The sequence below is a fragment of the Vidua chalybeata genome, chromosome 27, assembly GCF_026979565.1.
Source record: "Vidua chalybeata isolate OUT-0048 chromosome 27, bVidCha1 merged haplotype, whole genome shotgun sequence".
Taxonomy (NCBI): domain Eukaryota; kingdom Metazoa; phylum Chordata; class Aves; order Passeriformes; family Viduidae; genus Vidua; species Vidua chalybeata.
In genome coordinates, this window is record NC_071556.1 from 2,315,359 (window position 1) to 2,331,869 (window position 16,511).

A 16,511-nucleotide genomic window follows, 5' to 3' on the forward strand; every position below is an offset into this window, starting at 1 on the left:
GTTGGTGTGTGATTGGTGACACTTCTTTTGTCAATTTAAATGTGAGCATTAATATCCAAGCAGAAAATCCCTCTGGAAAGTGGGATCTGCTGTGGATGTTGCCTGGTGCCAGGAGCTGGGTCAGTACAGAAAAGCTCAAGGAAAGAGAGAGGCTTTCAGACCATTCCTTATTAATATTTTTTTAACTTAATAGTTAGTGCTTCCTGGTCAATAAATGACCTCTAAACCTGGCATCAGCTATTTATGGCTTAGATAATAATTTTAAAAAATAATGAAAAATTGGACAATATAGAGTGAAAACAGGTGTGGGAGGGGAAAATAGATATTCCCTAGAAGGCCCAGTGAAGTATGAATTGCTACAGTAACTGAACCCTTCCATCTGGGAAGGTAATGAGCAGTGATAGACTAAAGGATGGTCCTCAAATAAGTGCAGTATCTGGGCAAATCAGTCCAAGCCAGAGTGCAAGTTTTTAATGAGCCAGAGGATGTCAAGGCCAAGTTGGACAGGGCTTGGAGCAATCTGGGATGGTGGGAGGCATCCCTGCCTATGGCAGGGTGTGGAAAAAGACGAGCTTTAAGGCCCTTTCCCATCCAGATCACTCCATGATTCCTGTTCCACTGTGTGCCAGTGCTTTCCTGTATTGGGCAGAGAGAGGAAGGTGCTCATTTCAGCCCTAGGATGGCTGAAACATCATCTGCTCTCTAGGATTTTCACAGTGTGGTATTTTAGTCCTTGTGTACTGAGGTGTTTCAGTTGTTAATCACTTTTGATGCCCTTTCTCTGGTGGCAATTTTCCACAGAATTATCCTGACAATGTAGGGAAGGTAAGAAAGGAATTGTTCCATGGAGCTCAGTGCTTGATGGTAAGATTTTGTGAAGGGAGAGACCCAAGCCCTGTTTTTTCCTTTCCTTTTTGCACTGAAAGAGTGAATTCAGCTTCTCCTAAACCAAGGAAATCTTGCTCATTCCTTCCAGATTTCTCTCTCTACCCTTTTTCATGGGAAGAGCATTTGCAGCAGAACACACAGTTCTTGTCCAGAGCTTTATTGCCTGCCTGTGCTCAGAATATTGGCATTCCCTTTGGGAAAGACACTCGATATTGCATCGCTGCCTTTCAGTTTTGTGGGTTTAATATTCTGTATTTGAGGAGTTGCCTTGAAACTGAGCATTCCATAGACAATATCTTTTTATGGCCTTTAAGCAGGCGAGGAAAAAAACATCGAAAAGATGAATAATAGTGTGTTAATTGAGCAAGTGGCTTAACATAATCATGTGTTAATAGTTAATAGTCCGTGAGACTTTGTGCAGACATAATTTCCCTCCTCTTTATTCCCAGGTAATGGTGATGCCAGAAGGAGCAGAGACTGTTTCAAGGCCAAGTCCTGATTATCCGATGCTGCCCACGATACCTCTCTCTGCCTTCTCTGATCCCAAGAAGACCAAACCCTCCCATGGGTCAAAGGTCAGTGCAGCACATGTTTGGGTCAGCCTGAGGTGAGGGAGTCTTTCAGGCCAGGCTGCTGAGAGCTTGTTCAGCAGCTGTTCCTGGCTGCTGCTAATTCTGAACCTCCTTGTACTCTGCAGTTCAGTAGTTAATGGTCTGGAACTTCCCAGCCTCTAGGAAGCTTTTTTATGATCTGATAGACTTCTCTCCAGGGAAGTTTTGAAAAGAAAATTAAATGTGCCAGACTGGGAATTTTTGGTGAATCATATCTTCCTTAAAGGCGGGTGAAATGCTCTCTGATTGTTCTGGTTGTGTCCCTGATGCTGAGGATGGATTCTGGGGCTCTCTCACTGTCTGCCATGCCCAGCTGCACTCCGAGGCCCTGCACCTCTTGGCAGGAAGGCTGAGTGGAAAGTCAGCCCTTCCTCTGTCCTCAGGACACTGCTGGAGAGAACGTCAAACACGCCTCACTTGGTCCAACGGGTGCTTTCCAGACTGGATGTTGTGTCCAGCAGTAGCCAGGTCCCGAGACTTCCAAAGAACCTCAAGTTTTTTCTTTTTTTCCCTTATATACTGAAGCTATTTTTGTATAATCCTACATGGGAGAAACAATCCCCAAGCAATGTGTTTTGGAGCAGATTACATGCACTGTATCAGCCTGAACAGTCACAGGTATTAACAACAGTTCATTTTCCAGTGTAATTCAATTCTGATAGCTATGTTCTTCAGGGCTCTAAATACTCTGGCACTTCAGTTATGCCTTCTGATCTTATGAAACAGAGCAAAGATGACTTACCTACTAGTGGCTGATTTAATTTTGGTCAGGAATTAAGCACTGGAAAACACAGCAGAGAAATAAAGGGCTCTTGAGATGAGCTCTGGTGAAAATTGCCAGTTGCTAAAGAGACAGCATTCTCCTGCTTCCCTTCCTCCAGGGTGCCCCGAGAGGTGCATCTGTGTTTGCATTCAGGTTAAAGCTGAACTAAACATCTGTAGATGTTTCTAGACCTTTGAGAGACCTTGGAAAGGAGGAGAAGATGTTTCATCCTTTCCTAAATGTTGAAATGCCCACTGCCAGTTTGTGTGCAGCAGCTTGAGGGAAGTGTGGATGTTTACCTGTTTACCATGTGGGGGTGGATTTCTACACAGAACAAACACTGCCATGTGATTTATGAGGATGTTTTATCATTCTGTGCAGAGCTGCAGTTTCATACCCAGCTTGCATGTTTCTGTTGCTGAATTTTAGGATGCAAACAAGGAAAGTAGCAAAGCATCCAAGCCACATAAAGTAACCAAGGAGCACAGGGAGAGGCCCAGGAAAGACTCTGAGAGCAAAAACTCCTCCAAAGACCTTGAGAGAGAACAGAACAAGCCTTTGAAGGACTCCTCCAGAAAACCAACTGAGAACAAACTGCCTAAGGAGGAGAAGGCACCTCCAAAAGCTGCTTTCAAGGAACCAAAACTGGCCGTGAAGGAGACCAAACTGGAGAACACCTCTCCAAAGGGGGGGCCACAGCCGGAGTTAAAGTCTTCCAGCAAGAGGCCCTCCAATGTGGAGTCACCAAAGCCTAGTGCCAAAAAACAAAAAAAGAGTAGCTCCAAAGGGGTAAAGAATATCCTGGGGACATCTCCCAGAACCTCGTCTTCCTCATATCCAGAGAAGAAACAAACCAAGGAGAAGATGAATGCCAAAGTGGAGAAGGTAAAATCTGAGAGCGAGGCCAAGGAGATCAAAAAGCCTGTGGAAATGGAGGAGTCAAACTCAGAAGATGAAACTTCTTTCAAGTCAGAGGTGAGTAGGGGTTTATTCTTTACCAGAGTTTGGAAGGATGATGTTAAATCCCTCCCTGAAAAAGATGTTAATAATCTCTCAGAGAAGACAGAGAAGCAGATTGGTAAATGCCTAGGCTGGGTTGCATCTCAAATAAAATTCTTCTTTGAAACTCCAGTCAAGATTAAATGTTCCTCCTGTGTGGTTTAGCTCCTGTTGCAGATACAAACTTACTGAGATTTATCTGCAGGCAGTTACCTAAAAGTCAGAGTTGAAGGTTATGGTCCCTCATTCATCCCTTGCAGTGGCATCTACAGAGCTGCAAGAGATACAGAGACACTTTCTGCCTGCTCGTGATAGCAGTGTTTTAAAATGTGATCTTATTTCAGAAAAGAAGGAAATAATCTCAGTTTTGGTAATGAAAAAAACCCGGTATTAAAATGTAAATAAAGCCCCTCTTCCTGCTGTGGCCTGTAAGAAATGTGCCATTGGCTGAAGCTCAAAATACAACCACATGCTACTAAATCTAAATAAGTTGTGTTGTGAAACATAAAACAAATTATATTCTTGTACTACTATTTTTAAAAGCTGTCTAAATATTTTTTTCCTTTTTACAACGGAGAACATTCCTCATCCTCTGTTTTCTAGAAAGTGTTTTCCAAAAGAAGGCAAAAAAAATGCAAGAAGGAACAGACAAATCCAAACTCTTGCTACTTTTCACTTGTATATTTGTTATCAAGAAGCCATATATCTTGTAATAGGGTTCACAGGATAATGTCATGGGAATTCTGGAACTGGTTCCTCCTGACCACTTTAAGAAAGGTTTATTTTATTAAGATTAATTTTCTAGGGACAGTTTGTATTATGATTTAATCAGCACTGAGATACAACAAATACTGATGTGTTTGTCGGAAAGGTTTTTTTTTTCTGCAGGACTCCCAGTACAAGAATTTATTGGGCAAATGTTAACTCTGCAGAGAAGTCACATCCCTGGAAGTGCTCAAGGCCAGGCTGGATGGGGCTTGGAGCAGCCTGGGACAGTGAAGGTGAACCTGCCATGGCAGGGGGTGGCCCAAGATGAGCTTTAAGGCCCCTTCCCACCCAAACCATTCTGGGATTTTATGACTTTACTTCCCAGATGGATAAATTTTCACACTAGGCATTAAGAAGAGGCAGTTCCTCTCTCCTTTTAGCCTTCTACCCGAAGTGCAGCAATGCTCAGCAAGCCCCACATTTCAGTTCCAGACATACAGCCCTCCCTGCAAACCTGTGACTGTGCAGATCCCTGAGTGTCCTTCGCTGTCCCCGAGGTGTCCCCATCCCCTCTGGTCCCAGCAGTGTGAGCTGGTGGTGCTGCCAGGCTGTCCCTGGAGCCACAGCCTGGGCCAGTGGGGCTCAGCATCTGCTGCAGCCTGTCCTGCCCAGTGTCCTCACTGGCCCAGCTCCTGCTGGGTGCTGGGCAGCAGGGTCTGGGGACACTCTGTGTGACAGACAGGGAGCAGTGACAGCTGAGCTTCCTGTGGAACCTGAGCCCCAGGGCACAGCTGCAGAGTGCACTGGCAGTGCACCTGGGGGGATCTCCCTGCTCCCAGCGCTGCTGGTTGTGCCCCAGGGCTTCTCCTGGCACAGCTGTGTGTGGAGCGGGTGGGAGCCACATCACTAAAGAGAGGGAGCAGCTGGAGGTGGACCAGGGCCCAGAAACTCTTAAATCAGCTCTGCTGCTGCAGCCAGGGGATTGTGCAACAGCTCCGGGCTGCAGCTCCACGGTGGCTCCCAGCTGACGTCTTTGCAGGCTGCTGTGGAGAGGAGCAGCCCTGCTCCCATTTGTGCTCCTGGCCTGGGAGCTCAGCAGCATGCTGCAGAGGGATGAAGGAGTTTCTCCTGCTATTTCAGCTCCTGCTGGAAATTACTCAGCCTTTATTTTTTTTTTTTACCCTTTTTTTTATTTTGTTTTTTTTCCCATCAAATCCAGTTCCCTGAACTGGCCTCATGCTTGGCTGCCTCAGTGCTGACAAAAGGGAGAGGCAGGGATGGGAGGCAGCGTTGCTTTTTCCTTTGGTCACATCCCAGTGACAGTCACTGAGCACACGGAGCGTGTCCATCTGCATCCTCCTCTGGCTCAAAGAGCTGATGGTGTTCATGCCAAAAGGAAAGATGGGTTATCTCCAACAACTGCTGCTTAGCTCCTGTTAATTTTAAGATCTTTTTAAGGAATTTTAAGGGAAGACCTGCAGATTACCAGGAATGAGGGAAGATTGGAGCTGTGTGTCAGATGCAAGAGCTGTGCTCCATTAGCTTGAAAATATTCATAAAATCCCACAATGGTTTGGGTTATAAAGGACCTTATCATTCAGGTCCACCCCCTGCCATGGCAGGGACACCTCCCACTGTCCCAGGCTGCCCCGTCCAGCCTGGCCTTGGGCACTGCCAGGAATCCAGAAGCAGCCACAGCTGCTCTGGACAACCTGTTCTCTCTGCTCACCACTTCCATGTTGGAATTTCCCTAAACAGCCAGGGCTGCTGCAATATGCCAGTAGATCTGATATTGGAATTGTTAAATTATTCTCCTTTGCTCCCGAACCCTTTCCAAGGGTTGTAATACCATTTTTTTTTGATACATTTTCCCCCTTCTTAGAGTGAAATAATGAAACTCTTGCCAATACTTGGTTGACAGTGTGGCCAGCAGAACCAGGGCAGGGATTGTGCCTCTTTTTCCCTGTCTCAAGGTTTTTATAGTATTAACTCTTCCTGTGTCAAATTATTTATCAGTGGGTATGTGTGACTCTTCAGCATCAGGATTTGGCAGCAGTAGTAGTAAGTGGATTCCTCGGAACAAAACAGTGAAACTGAAATGCTGATTTCCAGGTAATTACGTTTTAAAAGGCAAGATATTAAGTACTTTGAGAATATTTAAATTAGAACCTGCCTGAGTACCAAAAAAACCCATTTTAAGGGGATTTTAGGAGCTGCTTGGGGGCAGAGGGAGTTGCTGTGGCCTCTTCTGCCCTCTGGTGGTTCCCGAGGATATTGCAGATGATTGCTGCTCAGTACCGGATTCACGATTAAAATTTCCCAATCTTACCCAAATTTCCTTCCTGGATGCTGCTGTTACCAGTAGTCCATTTACTCTTCACTCACTCTCACTGCACAGGATACTGCTGTTATTTCTGCCAAGTGCTGACACAGGGTTGGGGTCACAAGGATTGAGTTGGTCTCTGTTATGTTTTCACAGTTAAGGGGAGCCAGTGGATCACTCAAACTGGTGTAGAAACAGCTGAGTTTAGGATATAATAATAATTTAGTAATTTAATTTAATAATTTAGAATTAATTTTGGAGTCATATGAGCTAGTTGGCATAGACTTCTCCATGACTGTGAGGAAAGGGTTAGAAAACTGGGATTGTTCATTGGAGAAGTGTTGGGGTGACCTCATTGTGGCCTTCCAGTGCCTGAAGGAGCCTGCAGGAAAGAGAAACTGTTTATAAGGGATGGAGGTACAGGACACAGGGAATGGCTCCCACTGCCAGAGGGCAGGGCTGGATGGGATATTGGGCAGGAATTGTTCCCGGGCAGGGTGGGCAGGCCCTGGCCCAGGGTGCCCAGAGCAACTGGGGCTGCCCCTGGATCCCTGGCAGTGCCCAAGGCCGGGCTGGACAGGGCTTGGAGTGACCTGCAATAGTGGTTTGGATTAAATCATCTTTAAGGTCCTTTCCAACCCAAACCACTCCTTGACTCTGTGATGCCATGGTCAGTGATCAGTCTGAGGTTCAAGGGAACTGTGGTGGGTACAAAAAATACACTTTTTAAGAGGGTTTGGGTAGTTGTGGGTTCTGTGCTGGTCATCTGTCACACTTGAAACACTTCTGTCACACTTTCATTTTCATTGAAATGCTTTTCAGATGCTCCATATCATCATTTGGGGGTTTGAACCTCATGGTGTGAAGGGGTTTGATGTGAGTCCTTGATGTTACTCCCAGGAGTGCTGAGTTATATCCTGCCAGACTTCCATAAATGTTGGGTTTTTTCACTTCATATTTTGTTTTTTTCTGTAACCCCAAGAGCTGTATTCAGTGATGGGTGATGCTGTAGAGTGCTCAGATGCTCCTGCTTCACAGTGCTTTGTGCTCTGCTTTTCTGGATTAGAAAGATTAAGATTCTTTTTCTTTTCTTTCCCTTTTATGGGGGGTTAAGTCTGTCCAGTCCAGCCCTTCCAACTCCAGCTCCAGCTCCGACTCCAGCTCTGATTCTGATTTTGAGCCATCTCAGAACCACAGTCAAGGTGTGTTGCAAGAACAATTTGTTAAAACCTTATTTGTGTAACCTTAAAAGGCTCAGGAGAATTAAATGTGCTTTTCCAGCACTATAATAATACAGTTTGTTGCATGCAGCCATGTGTTGGACTTGTGATGCTTCAGCAAGAAAAGGCAATAATGTTATAACATCATGAACAAGTATTTTTCTTCTCTTGGCAGCTAATTTATGAGTAGGGAATCCCTCTGGATTTGGTTCTTTCCCTTTTGGCTTTGATTTCTGCCTCAGTTTATAAATGTGTTGTTGCTGCCTGATCTGTAGAATCACCAGAACAGTTCTCCTCCAATCTCATCTATGTTTTATTAAAAATCATAAATGTGCCATTCATCACTTTGCCAGTGTGTAACAGCTCCTTTCTCAGATCCCTCCACTGATAACCCAGAGAGGGAAACTGGCAACAGTAAATGTTCCAAGTGCAGCAAATGCTGTGCTGCTCCTGTCTCCAGTGACATTTAAATCAGCCCCACAGGCATGAAAAATGTCCTTTTGTTCTCATTTGGGAAGGGAGGGGGAGACTTTGGGAGGGGAGGGAGTTGTAAAGTTTGTTAGCTCTGCTTTAGCTCCGAGCCTGGGACAGGCTGTCCTGTCCCAGTCCCATCTCACTGGGAGCCAGGACGTGTCTGGGTTTGGATGGGTGGAGTTGTGCTGGTCGTGTCCTGGTGCTGAATTCCCTCCTGCACCTGCCCCAGGCCCCCTGCGCTCCATGGTGGAGGATCTGCAGTCGGAGGAGTCGGATGATGACGACAGCTCCTCAGGAGAGGAGGCAGCAGTCAAAGCAAACCCCGTCAGCCGGGATTCCAGGTGGTAACAAATCCAGAACAGGGGCCTTTGGGGGCTCTTTGCCCTCTGCATTTGGCATTTTAGGGTGCTCTCCATTTGGAGGGAGGAATCAAAGGGCCAGGGCTCTGTGGGGGAGGGAAGGAAGGGCAGATGTGTGGGGACACAGAGGTGGTGACAGCAGGGTTCGCTGAAGAGCACAAAGAGAGGAAGGCACTGGGAGGTGCTGAGCTGAGCTGGCAGGTGTCAGTGACTGAGCCCCTTCAGTCACCTAATTGTGACCCTCAGATCTCTGCAGAGCTGCTGGAGTGTGACACCTTTGATCTGCAGAGATTAGGCATCTGTGGGGGCCAGGCAGAGTGTGCTGCTCTGGCTGCCTGGGCTGACAGGGCTCAGGAGTCGCTCTCTGCCCTCCCTGTGTTGGCTGCTCCACTCCTCTGGACTCAGTGACAGCTCTTTCCTGCTCCAGGCTCTGGAAAGAGTTGAACTTCCCCTTCTTTCCTCAGGAAATGCTGTTACTGCCCAAACCTGGAGTCTCAGTGAATATTTGAACCCAAATGCTTGGCCCAGAGAGCAGCTGCGCATTGGAAATGCTGGTGGTGGTTACCAAAACAAACAAATATCCATTATTGTGCTTGTCATCATCAAGGAAACAATAATGGAGGGACTTTGAAGGGTATTTTTGTAGACCTTTAACCAGCTTAGTTCAGCACAGATAGGATACCTGCCATATCTACAGGGCCAAAGGAGAATGAAAATAAATAGGAAATCTTAGAGGTTACACCAGCAGGGACACAAAATGCATTTTTTGCCTGTGGAGGTGTCAGTGAGCCTCTCATGCAGGTACTTTGTAAGGTTGGGAGGAATTCCTGAACAGCTGCTGTTTGTGAAATGAAGTGCTTAGTTGTTCTAGGGGACTTGTGTATGGCAGAGTTGAGCTGCTACCTGTAATGTGTCACCTAGAGCTCCCTGCTCAGGGACTGCAGGGTGACACCAGCTGGGAAAAAAAGGGATTCTTGGAATTTCCAGAGACCCATTCTCCCAGCCAGTGCAGTAGTCTGTGATAAAGAAGAGAGTTTGACTCAGCTCTGTGTGGCTCAGCTGGCAGCTGCTGATGAGTTTGCTGCTGCTGGTGATGCTCACTCTCTGCTGGTGGTTTTTCAGACTGAGCCTCAGTGACAGTGACAGTGACAACAGCGCCGACTCGTGCCCGCCCAGCCGGGAGCCGCCTCCCGGGCAGAAGCTGCCCCCAGCAAACAACAAGGTATGAGATCCCACCTTCCCAGAGCTCTGCTTCCCACCTCCCCTGCTCCCTGCCTTGCAAATTCTTACTTGCACCACATTTTCCCTGTTCCTGTCCTCAGCTGACAGGTGATTCCTCCCTTTCCAGCATTCTGGTGTGTCACCCCTGTGTTTCCTGAGCTAATTTTGGTCCTGTTGTTGGTTTCTTTTCCCCTCAGGCATCTGGAAGGAAAAGCCCAGAGTCTTGTAACAAGCCAGAGAAGATCCTGAAGAAGGGAACGTATGACAAGGTGTGTCCTGTGGAGAGGGATCTTTCATGAGGGCCTGGAGTGCCAGGACCCAGGGAATGGCTCCCACTGCCAGAGGGCAGGGCTGGATGGGATATTGGGCAGGAATTGTTCCCTTTGAGGGTGGGCAGGCCCTGGCCCAGGGTGCCCAGAGCAGCTGTGGCTGCCCCTGGATTCCTGGCAGTGCCCAAGGCCAGGTTGGATGGGCTTGGAGCAGCCTGGGACAGTGGGAGGTGTCCCTGCCATGGCAGCGGTGGCAGTGGATGGGTTTTAAGGTCCCTTCCCACCCAAAGCATCCCAGGATTCTGTGATTAAGGAGTTGAGCATTACAGGATGGTTGGGCCTCACTGTGCACAAAACCACCTGAATCAGCCCAGCCTGTTCATTGTTCTGTCTCAGCAGGGTAAAAGCTTGAGTTGAACAAAAACCAGATGTTGAAAGGACAGATTTTAGAGAGTGACACTGCAGAAATTGTGTACATTGAATAGCTGGAGCCCCAGGTGGTGTTCATAGGCAAAATGCTGAAATTGTTGTATTTGTTTGCCCTTTGTTTGAACCAATGGCCTGGTCATTGCTGCAGTTCTGGGGCACTTCATTAAAAGGCAGTTTCATCTGGCCTTGGTCTTATAAATTAAAGATTATTTGATGCTCTGCTTTGCAGGTTTAGTTGGAGCCTTTGTTCAATGAAATTCCCTCCTTCCTTGCCTCCAGGGAGGGCAGAGCAGTGTCCGTTCTGTGAATCAGTTTTGCTGATACAGACCTGTTGCTGCCTGCCTAAAAAAACCTAAAATTAAGAAAAAAACAAACCACTCTTACCTAAGTACAATCAACACATTGAGCCTGTGAACAATCCTTCATTTCCTAGGAATACAGTGCACTCCAAGACTTTTTCCTTACCTAGATGCAGATCATTGCTCAGTAGATTGCTGGAGTTTTGGTGTTTTCAGATAATTTAATTAGGAGAAGCCACTGATGAGGAGGTCACACTGAGGGTCACCAAGGTGAAGAGGTGAGGTCCTTAGAGGTTCTGCCCAGTTCTTGGAGCTTGGTGTGGGTGTCATTAAATAAAAAATAAAGGCCTTCAGAGCACTTGTACTTGTGCCCCAGTACTTGAGAGGGAGGAGGAGGCAGTAAAACAGTAGAGAAAACTTGGGAATGTCTGAAAGGGCCTCAGGTTCTTCTGATCCTCACTGGGGAGGTCCCTTTGGCAGCCTTGAGACGCTCCACGTGTCCCTGTTTGTGTTGCAGGCCTACACAGATGAGCTGGTGGAGCTCCACAGGCGGCTCATGGCACTACGGGAGCGCAACGTGCTCCAGCAGGTACACGCCTTGTCCCTGCTGTCCCTGCTGTCCCCGGGGATCTGGGGGTCCAGGGGCTCAGCCAGCCCCTTCCACGGAGGTTCTGCTGTGGTTTGAAAGCAAAAATACAGAATGAAAAATAAAATCAGCTGTGCATGCAACGTTTTTGTTGGAAATGGTACAGGAGTGTGGTGTGGGTATCTTCCCTCTGCCATCCTGGTAGCAATCCCAAAGTTGGGATCTCCTGGTCTGACTGGCAGCTTGGTCTGACTGACAGCTTCCTCCTGAGGAGAGGTGGAGGGGCAGGGGCTGAGCTCTGCTCTGGGCCAGGGACAGGAGGCCAGGAAGGGCTGGAGCTGTGCCAGGGCTTGGCATGGAGCTCAGGGAAAGGTTCTTCCCCCCGAAGCTGCTGGCACTGCCCAGGCTCCCCAGGGAATGGTCCCGGCCCCGAGGCTGCCAGAGCTCCAGGAGCGTTTGGCCAGCGCTCTCAGGGATGCCCAGGGTGGGCTTGGTGGGGTGCCTGTGCAGGGACAGGGGCTGGGCTGATGGTCCCTGAGGGTCCCTCCCAGTCCAGGAAATTCTGTTATTTTATGACTAAAAGGAAACATGCCCACATCACTGTCCAGACTGAACTAGTCAGGCAGGCAGGAGGAGCTGGTTTGCTTTTTTGGGAGAGGATTCCCTTCCTGTTGTGAGCCCTTCCAATGGGTGGGAAAGCCTGGATGTGCTCTGTACCCTTGTGCTGTACTTATGTCCATCCCCTGTCTCCAGATCGTGAATCTCATTGAGGAAACCGGGCATTTCAACGTCACCAACACAACCTTTGACTTTGACCTCTTCTCCCTGGATGAGACGACCGTCCGCAAGCTGCAGAGCTACCTGGAGGCCGTGGCCACATGACGCTGGGCCTGGGAAGCTGGCTCTGCTCTTCAACCAGAGATCCCCTCCATTGGTACCAGGAAACCACCCCATGGAACTAGGCCTTCTTATCCTCCTGCCTCACCCGAAGAAGCACTGCCTTAGAGAACAGCCATGCTCTAGGAATGCTCAGCCAGCTGCACTTTTCTTGTAGGCTTCAAACCAGCGCCCGCCTTGCTGAGTCTGTCCCCCCAGCTTTGTGGGCCAGGCCCCGAGCAGAGCGGGCGTGCTGCACTTAGGCTGCACAGCGCGACCTTTTCGGTTTCCCTTCAGGCAACTGTGTTTCAAGAGCACATTTTCCAGGCATCTCTGAGCTCTGAAGAAGCGTGGATGCTGTTCCTTCCCCCGGAGCTCGGGACCAGCCTGTGGAGAGCTCCAGACCCAGAGCCCTCCCGCTCTGCCCCGCGCCGTGTGGGTGACATCGGCTTTGACAGGGCTGGCCGGGACACTGGGGACACAGGAGGCTCCCCGGGCTCCTGCTGGTCTGCTGCAGAGGAGAGGGGCTGCATTCCAGCTGGGATCACCCACTGGTTTAGTGACCTGGCTCCCGGTGGGGACAGGACCCTCAGCTCCCTGCAGTGACACTCTGTGCTCGGTGAGGAGGCCTCTGGAACCTGCTGTCTCCTGCTGGGGTTTGGAGATGTCTTGTTTGTTGATCTGAGCTCCTAAACAAAGCCCCACTCCTTTCAGTCTGCTTTAACTGTAATAGGACTCCAAAACTGTAAGCTGTATATTTTATATATATATATTATATATATGTATGTACTGTATGTATAAGAAGGGCCTAGTTGGGTCTTATCTTAAGGGTGTGTTTTTTCTGTTGTTTTTTTATGGCTCTGGCAGGGGAAGGCGCTTAATAAGATTTGACTCGTTTGTTCAATGCCTCTTGTGGACAATTTGTAGTGTAAGGAAGCTGGACAGCAACCTCCAGGCATCCCATGCTCCAGAAGGGGCTCACCCATCGTCTTTCCATTTGTCAGTGTTTGATAACTTTGCCAAAACATGTGATTGGTTTTGTTCTGTGTTCTCAAAGAGGAATCTCCTTACAGTGGCCCCTATAGTAGTGGCTGTACTTGGGGAAAACCAAAACAAGGGAGAACTTAAATCTTTGGACACGTCTGGGAGACGCTGATGTAAAACACAAGGTGGAGTTGGGTTTGTTCCCTCCTCCCTCTCCCACCCCGCTGCCTGTGCAGGAAAAGGCAGGAAACAGAAACACTAATGCAGCCCCTTCCCTAGATTTCTAGTTAAACTAGTGTTGACCTCCAAGTGTTGTCCAGGTGGGCGTGGGGAAATCCCAGCGCCTCCCTCCAAGCTGTGTTACACTCCTGGTCCCTAAATTCAGTATTTTCCCAGGAATTGCTCCTTTTTCTGAGGGCTGTGGGAAGCTTTTGCCAAATGTCTGTGGGGCACGGGCGGCGTGGGAGCAGCGGTGCTGGGGAGCCCCTCTGCTCAGGGAGGGTTGCACCGCTCCAGGGTTGCTGTCCCTTGTTTTGGGTTCCCCCTTTCTTTATCATGGAAATGTTGCAACTAATCAACTGAAGTGGCAATATGATGATAAGCTTGTTTGAGTTGGGTCATGTTGACCCGATTCCCATTAATTTTGTCCTTGTACCACCTTTCATGTGTCTCATGTGTGTGTGTATATATATATATATATATATATATATGTGTGTGTGTATATATATATATATATATATATATATATATATATATATATATGGAAGTTCAGGCTCATGCCGGGTGCAAACCCTGTCACGCCAGTGATCTCAGCTGTTTTCTTTCTTGCTGGACGGTGCCAGGGCTGGATAGGAAGGCCAGAGAAGGTGGAGGGCAGGGAGCAGAGGGGGAGGTGGCAGCAGGACACCCACACCCGAGGTCAGAGCCCGTGGGTGGGTACTGTGAGCTCCTCGTGTCTCTGTGGGGCTGTGCCAGGGGGAGGCAGCTCTGTGCCCACACTGGGGTGGGGCTGGTGACTCTGTCCCATCCCCAGAGCAGCGGGGCTGGCCGGGCTGAGGCCCAGCTCCCCCGAGGTCTTTGCTGCCCACTCCTCGCACAGCTGCGGTCCCAGCACTTCAGACTGTCACAGCTGCAGAGCTGCCCCTCAGGGGACTGGAGGTGCCACCCCCCTCCTGCCCCTGCTCCTGGCAGCACCCCGTGGTCACAGCTGCCAGCCTGTCCCAGTACACCTGTGGGAGGCTGTTCCTGAGCCTGCCATGGCATCGTCCGGTCCTGGAAGTGACTTTGTTGGTAATTCTGCTGAGCATTGATAGGGATTTTGTTTGGTTTTTATAAGAAGTATTTTACACATGGATTTTTTTAGACTGTTTATAATCCCCCTGAAAACCCGAGGTAGGATTGTTCCCCAGCAATAGTTCCTCTCCATTGTGTGCACATGCTGATTTGTTACTAAAAGGTTTTTGCAAGTACTTAGTTGTTCTACAGAGTTGATGTTTTTTGGGGTATGTGGTAGCGTCGGGGAGCACAGGAGGGGTGACTGCAAACAAAGAATGGTCACATTTGGGCCTCATCTTGTGTCCCCTTGCAGTTCCCTGTGTAGATTCCCTCTAGGCTGGCTGAACACTGTTCTGAACATGCCATGTACAGGTTTTTGTGGATAAAGTGTTTGTTCTTGTGTCACTCTTGAGAGCATGGATGGATTATTGTACTCTAGGAAGGAGGGGGCAGTGCTGCTGTGGGCATTGCTTCAGGTCCTCGAGGATGTGTAGTAGCTTGCGTTGTTAAAAAAAGGAAGAAAAAAAAAAAAAAGAATCCCAAATTGACTTGTAGCCATAATGGTTTTTCCAAGGAAAATGAACAGGACTCTGTTACTTTTCCGTGTCCTTTGTGGTGGTGCTGCTGGCACAGACAGGTGCTGGGCAGCCCGAGGGCTTCCCGAGTTGCTGAGTTGGAATCGTGTTGGAGGTGGGATCAGGATCCGGCTCCTCCATCCTTGGCCGTGGGATCAGAGGGCCAGGAGGGTCAGGAGCGTTTCCCTGGCTCCTGGTCTGCCGTGGGTTAAGCCTGGAGGCTTTCATTACTGACATGTGCTATTACAAAAGTTTAATGAAGAGAGAAAGGAAGGCTGGCTGGCAAAGGCCGGCTTCGGGCCACGGAGGGAGCGAGCTGGCTGAGGTCAGGCTGGATCCATGGAAGTGCAATGACTCTGCCACCTGTGGGATCGTGGGGTGCGGTGGGAGCATCAGAACGAGCCAAGCAATTGATGCAACAATCCAGAAGCAGTTTTTTTGTCAGATCTTGGACCGTGTTTGATGGTGAGAGAGGTTGAAAGGTCCCTCTCGGAGGGGCCTCTCCACGAGCAGAGCCCAGAGCGGCTCCAGTTCCAGTTTTCCATTGGGGATGTGCTGGAGCCGGCTCTGCTCGCGTGAGGCTCCTCCCTGCTGGCCCGGGGGCTCTGGTGATGCTGTGACACCCCTGGTGCACCTGGGCCAGGTGTTAATCAGTGCTCAGAGGACCCAAATGGGTGTTGCTTTCCTGGGGCGCGGAATAGCCATCTAAAACCGACAAGATGAGTTTGCACTCCTAAAGAAAAATGTAAGTACTTCAACTTCTAGAGAATTTTTAATTGTATTTCTGCCTAGAGCCGAGGTATTAAATACCTCAGCACCTGAGGATTTTAAAAGTTGTGTTGGGAGAAAAGTTCTTCACTCAGCTGGAAGAAATGCAGCTGAGCCAAGACTAACTGCAAGATTAAAAAGAAAAAACACAAAAAAACTCATGTTTGTAATACGTTACAGGATTGTTTGTCCTGAATTTTAAACTTTTTGTTAAATTTGTGGAACTATGGAGGAATTTTCTAGAAAAAGTGAAATAAAGTAAGATGGAAAAGTAAGACTTGGAAGTGTTTTTTGGTTGTTGTGTTGTTTCTCCAGGGATGGCACTGTGGCTTTCCCAAAACCTCCCCTCATGGCACAGGTAACACCACTGGGCCTGGGACAGGAAAAGCCAAGGAAAAGGGAATTGATTTAAGCATGGGGTGGCTCCAATGTCCCTCAATCCATCAGAGCTTTGTCTGTTCAGGTGAGGGGGCCCTGCCCTTGGAGCAGGGCTTTGCCTGGGGCAGCTCCCGTGGGATTTGAGGGGGTCCCCACTGGTCCTTGTCACAAGGACAGAGCCCTGGCACGGGCACTGCCCTGGCACCGTCCATCCCTTCCCCTGAGGGAGTGTCCAGGTCCGTGGCTGCCCAGGGAGCAGCTCCAGCCCTGGGAAGGGCCCAGGCACAGCTCAGCTCTCCCTGCCTGAGGCAAACCCACCCCAGCCCCGGGCCTGCTGCATCCCAGGAATGAGTGAGAGTCGAGAGACACAAACAGAGGAGTTTATTACACTTGGACACAGCGATTCCAGCCAGCTCAGCACACACTGGCACAGGGGCAGCTGCAGTTCCAGCAGTGCATTCCCACCCTTCCACTGGGCAATGGAATTTCACTGACCCAAAGCAGAG

At 49.0% G+C, this 16,511-nt stretch overlaps 1 protein-coding gene across 1 annotated transcript in view; it reads left to right on the plus strand.

Moving 5' to 3' along the window:
- Positions 1-15,902, plus strand: part of MLLT1 (MLLT1 super elongation complex subunit) — a 31,805-nt gene extending 15,903 nt beyond the window's left edge. Inside the window, exons 5-12 of the mRNA XM_053965896.1 lie at positions 1,338-1,463; positions 2,692-3,237; positions 7,407-7,494; positions 8,216-8,327; positions 9,468-9,567; positions 9,764-9,835; positions 11,081-11,152; positions 11,903-15,902. Coding sequence (XP_053821871.1) covers positions 1,338-1,463; positions 2,692-3,237; positions 7,407-7,494; positions 8,216-8,327; positions 9,468-9,567; positions 9,764-9,835; positions 11,081-11,152; positions 11,903-12,031 — 1,245 coding nt within the window. The 3' untranslated portion in view covers positions 12,032-15,902. The remainder of the gene's footprint in view (positions 1-1,337; positions 1,464-2,691; positions 3,238-7,406; positions 7,495-8,215; positions 8,328-9,467; positions 9,568-9,763; positions 9,836-11,080; positions 11,153-11,902) is intronic.
- The last annotated feature ends 609 nt before the right edge of the window (positions 15,903-16,511 follow it).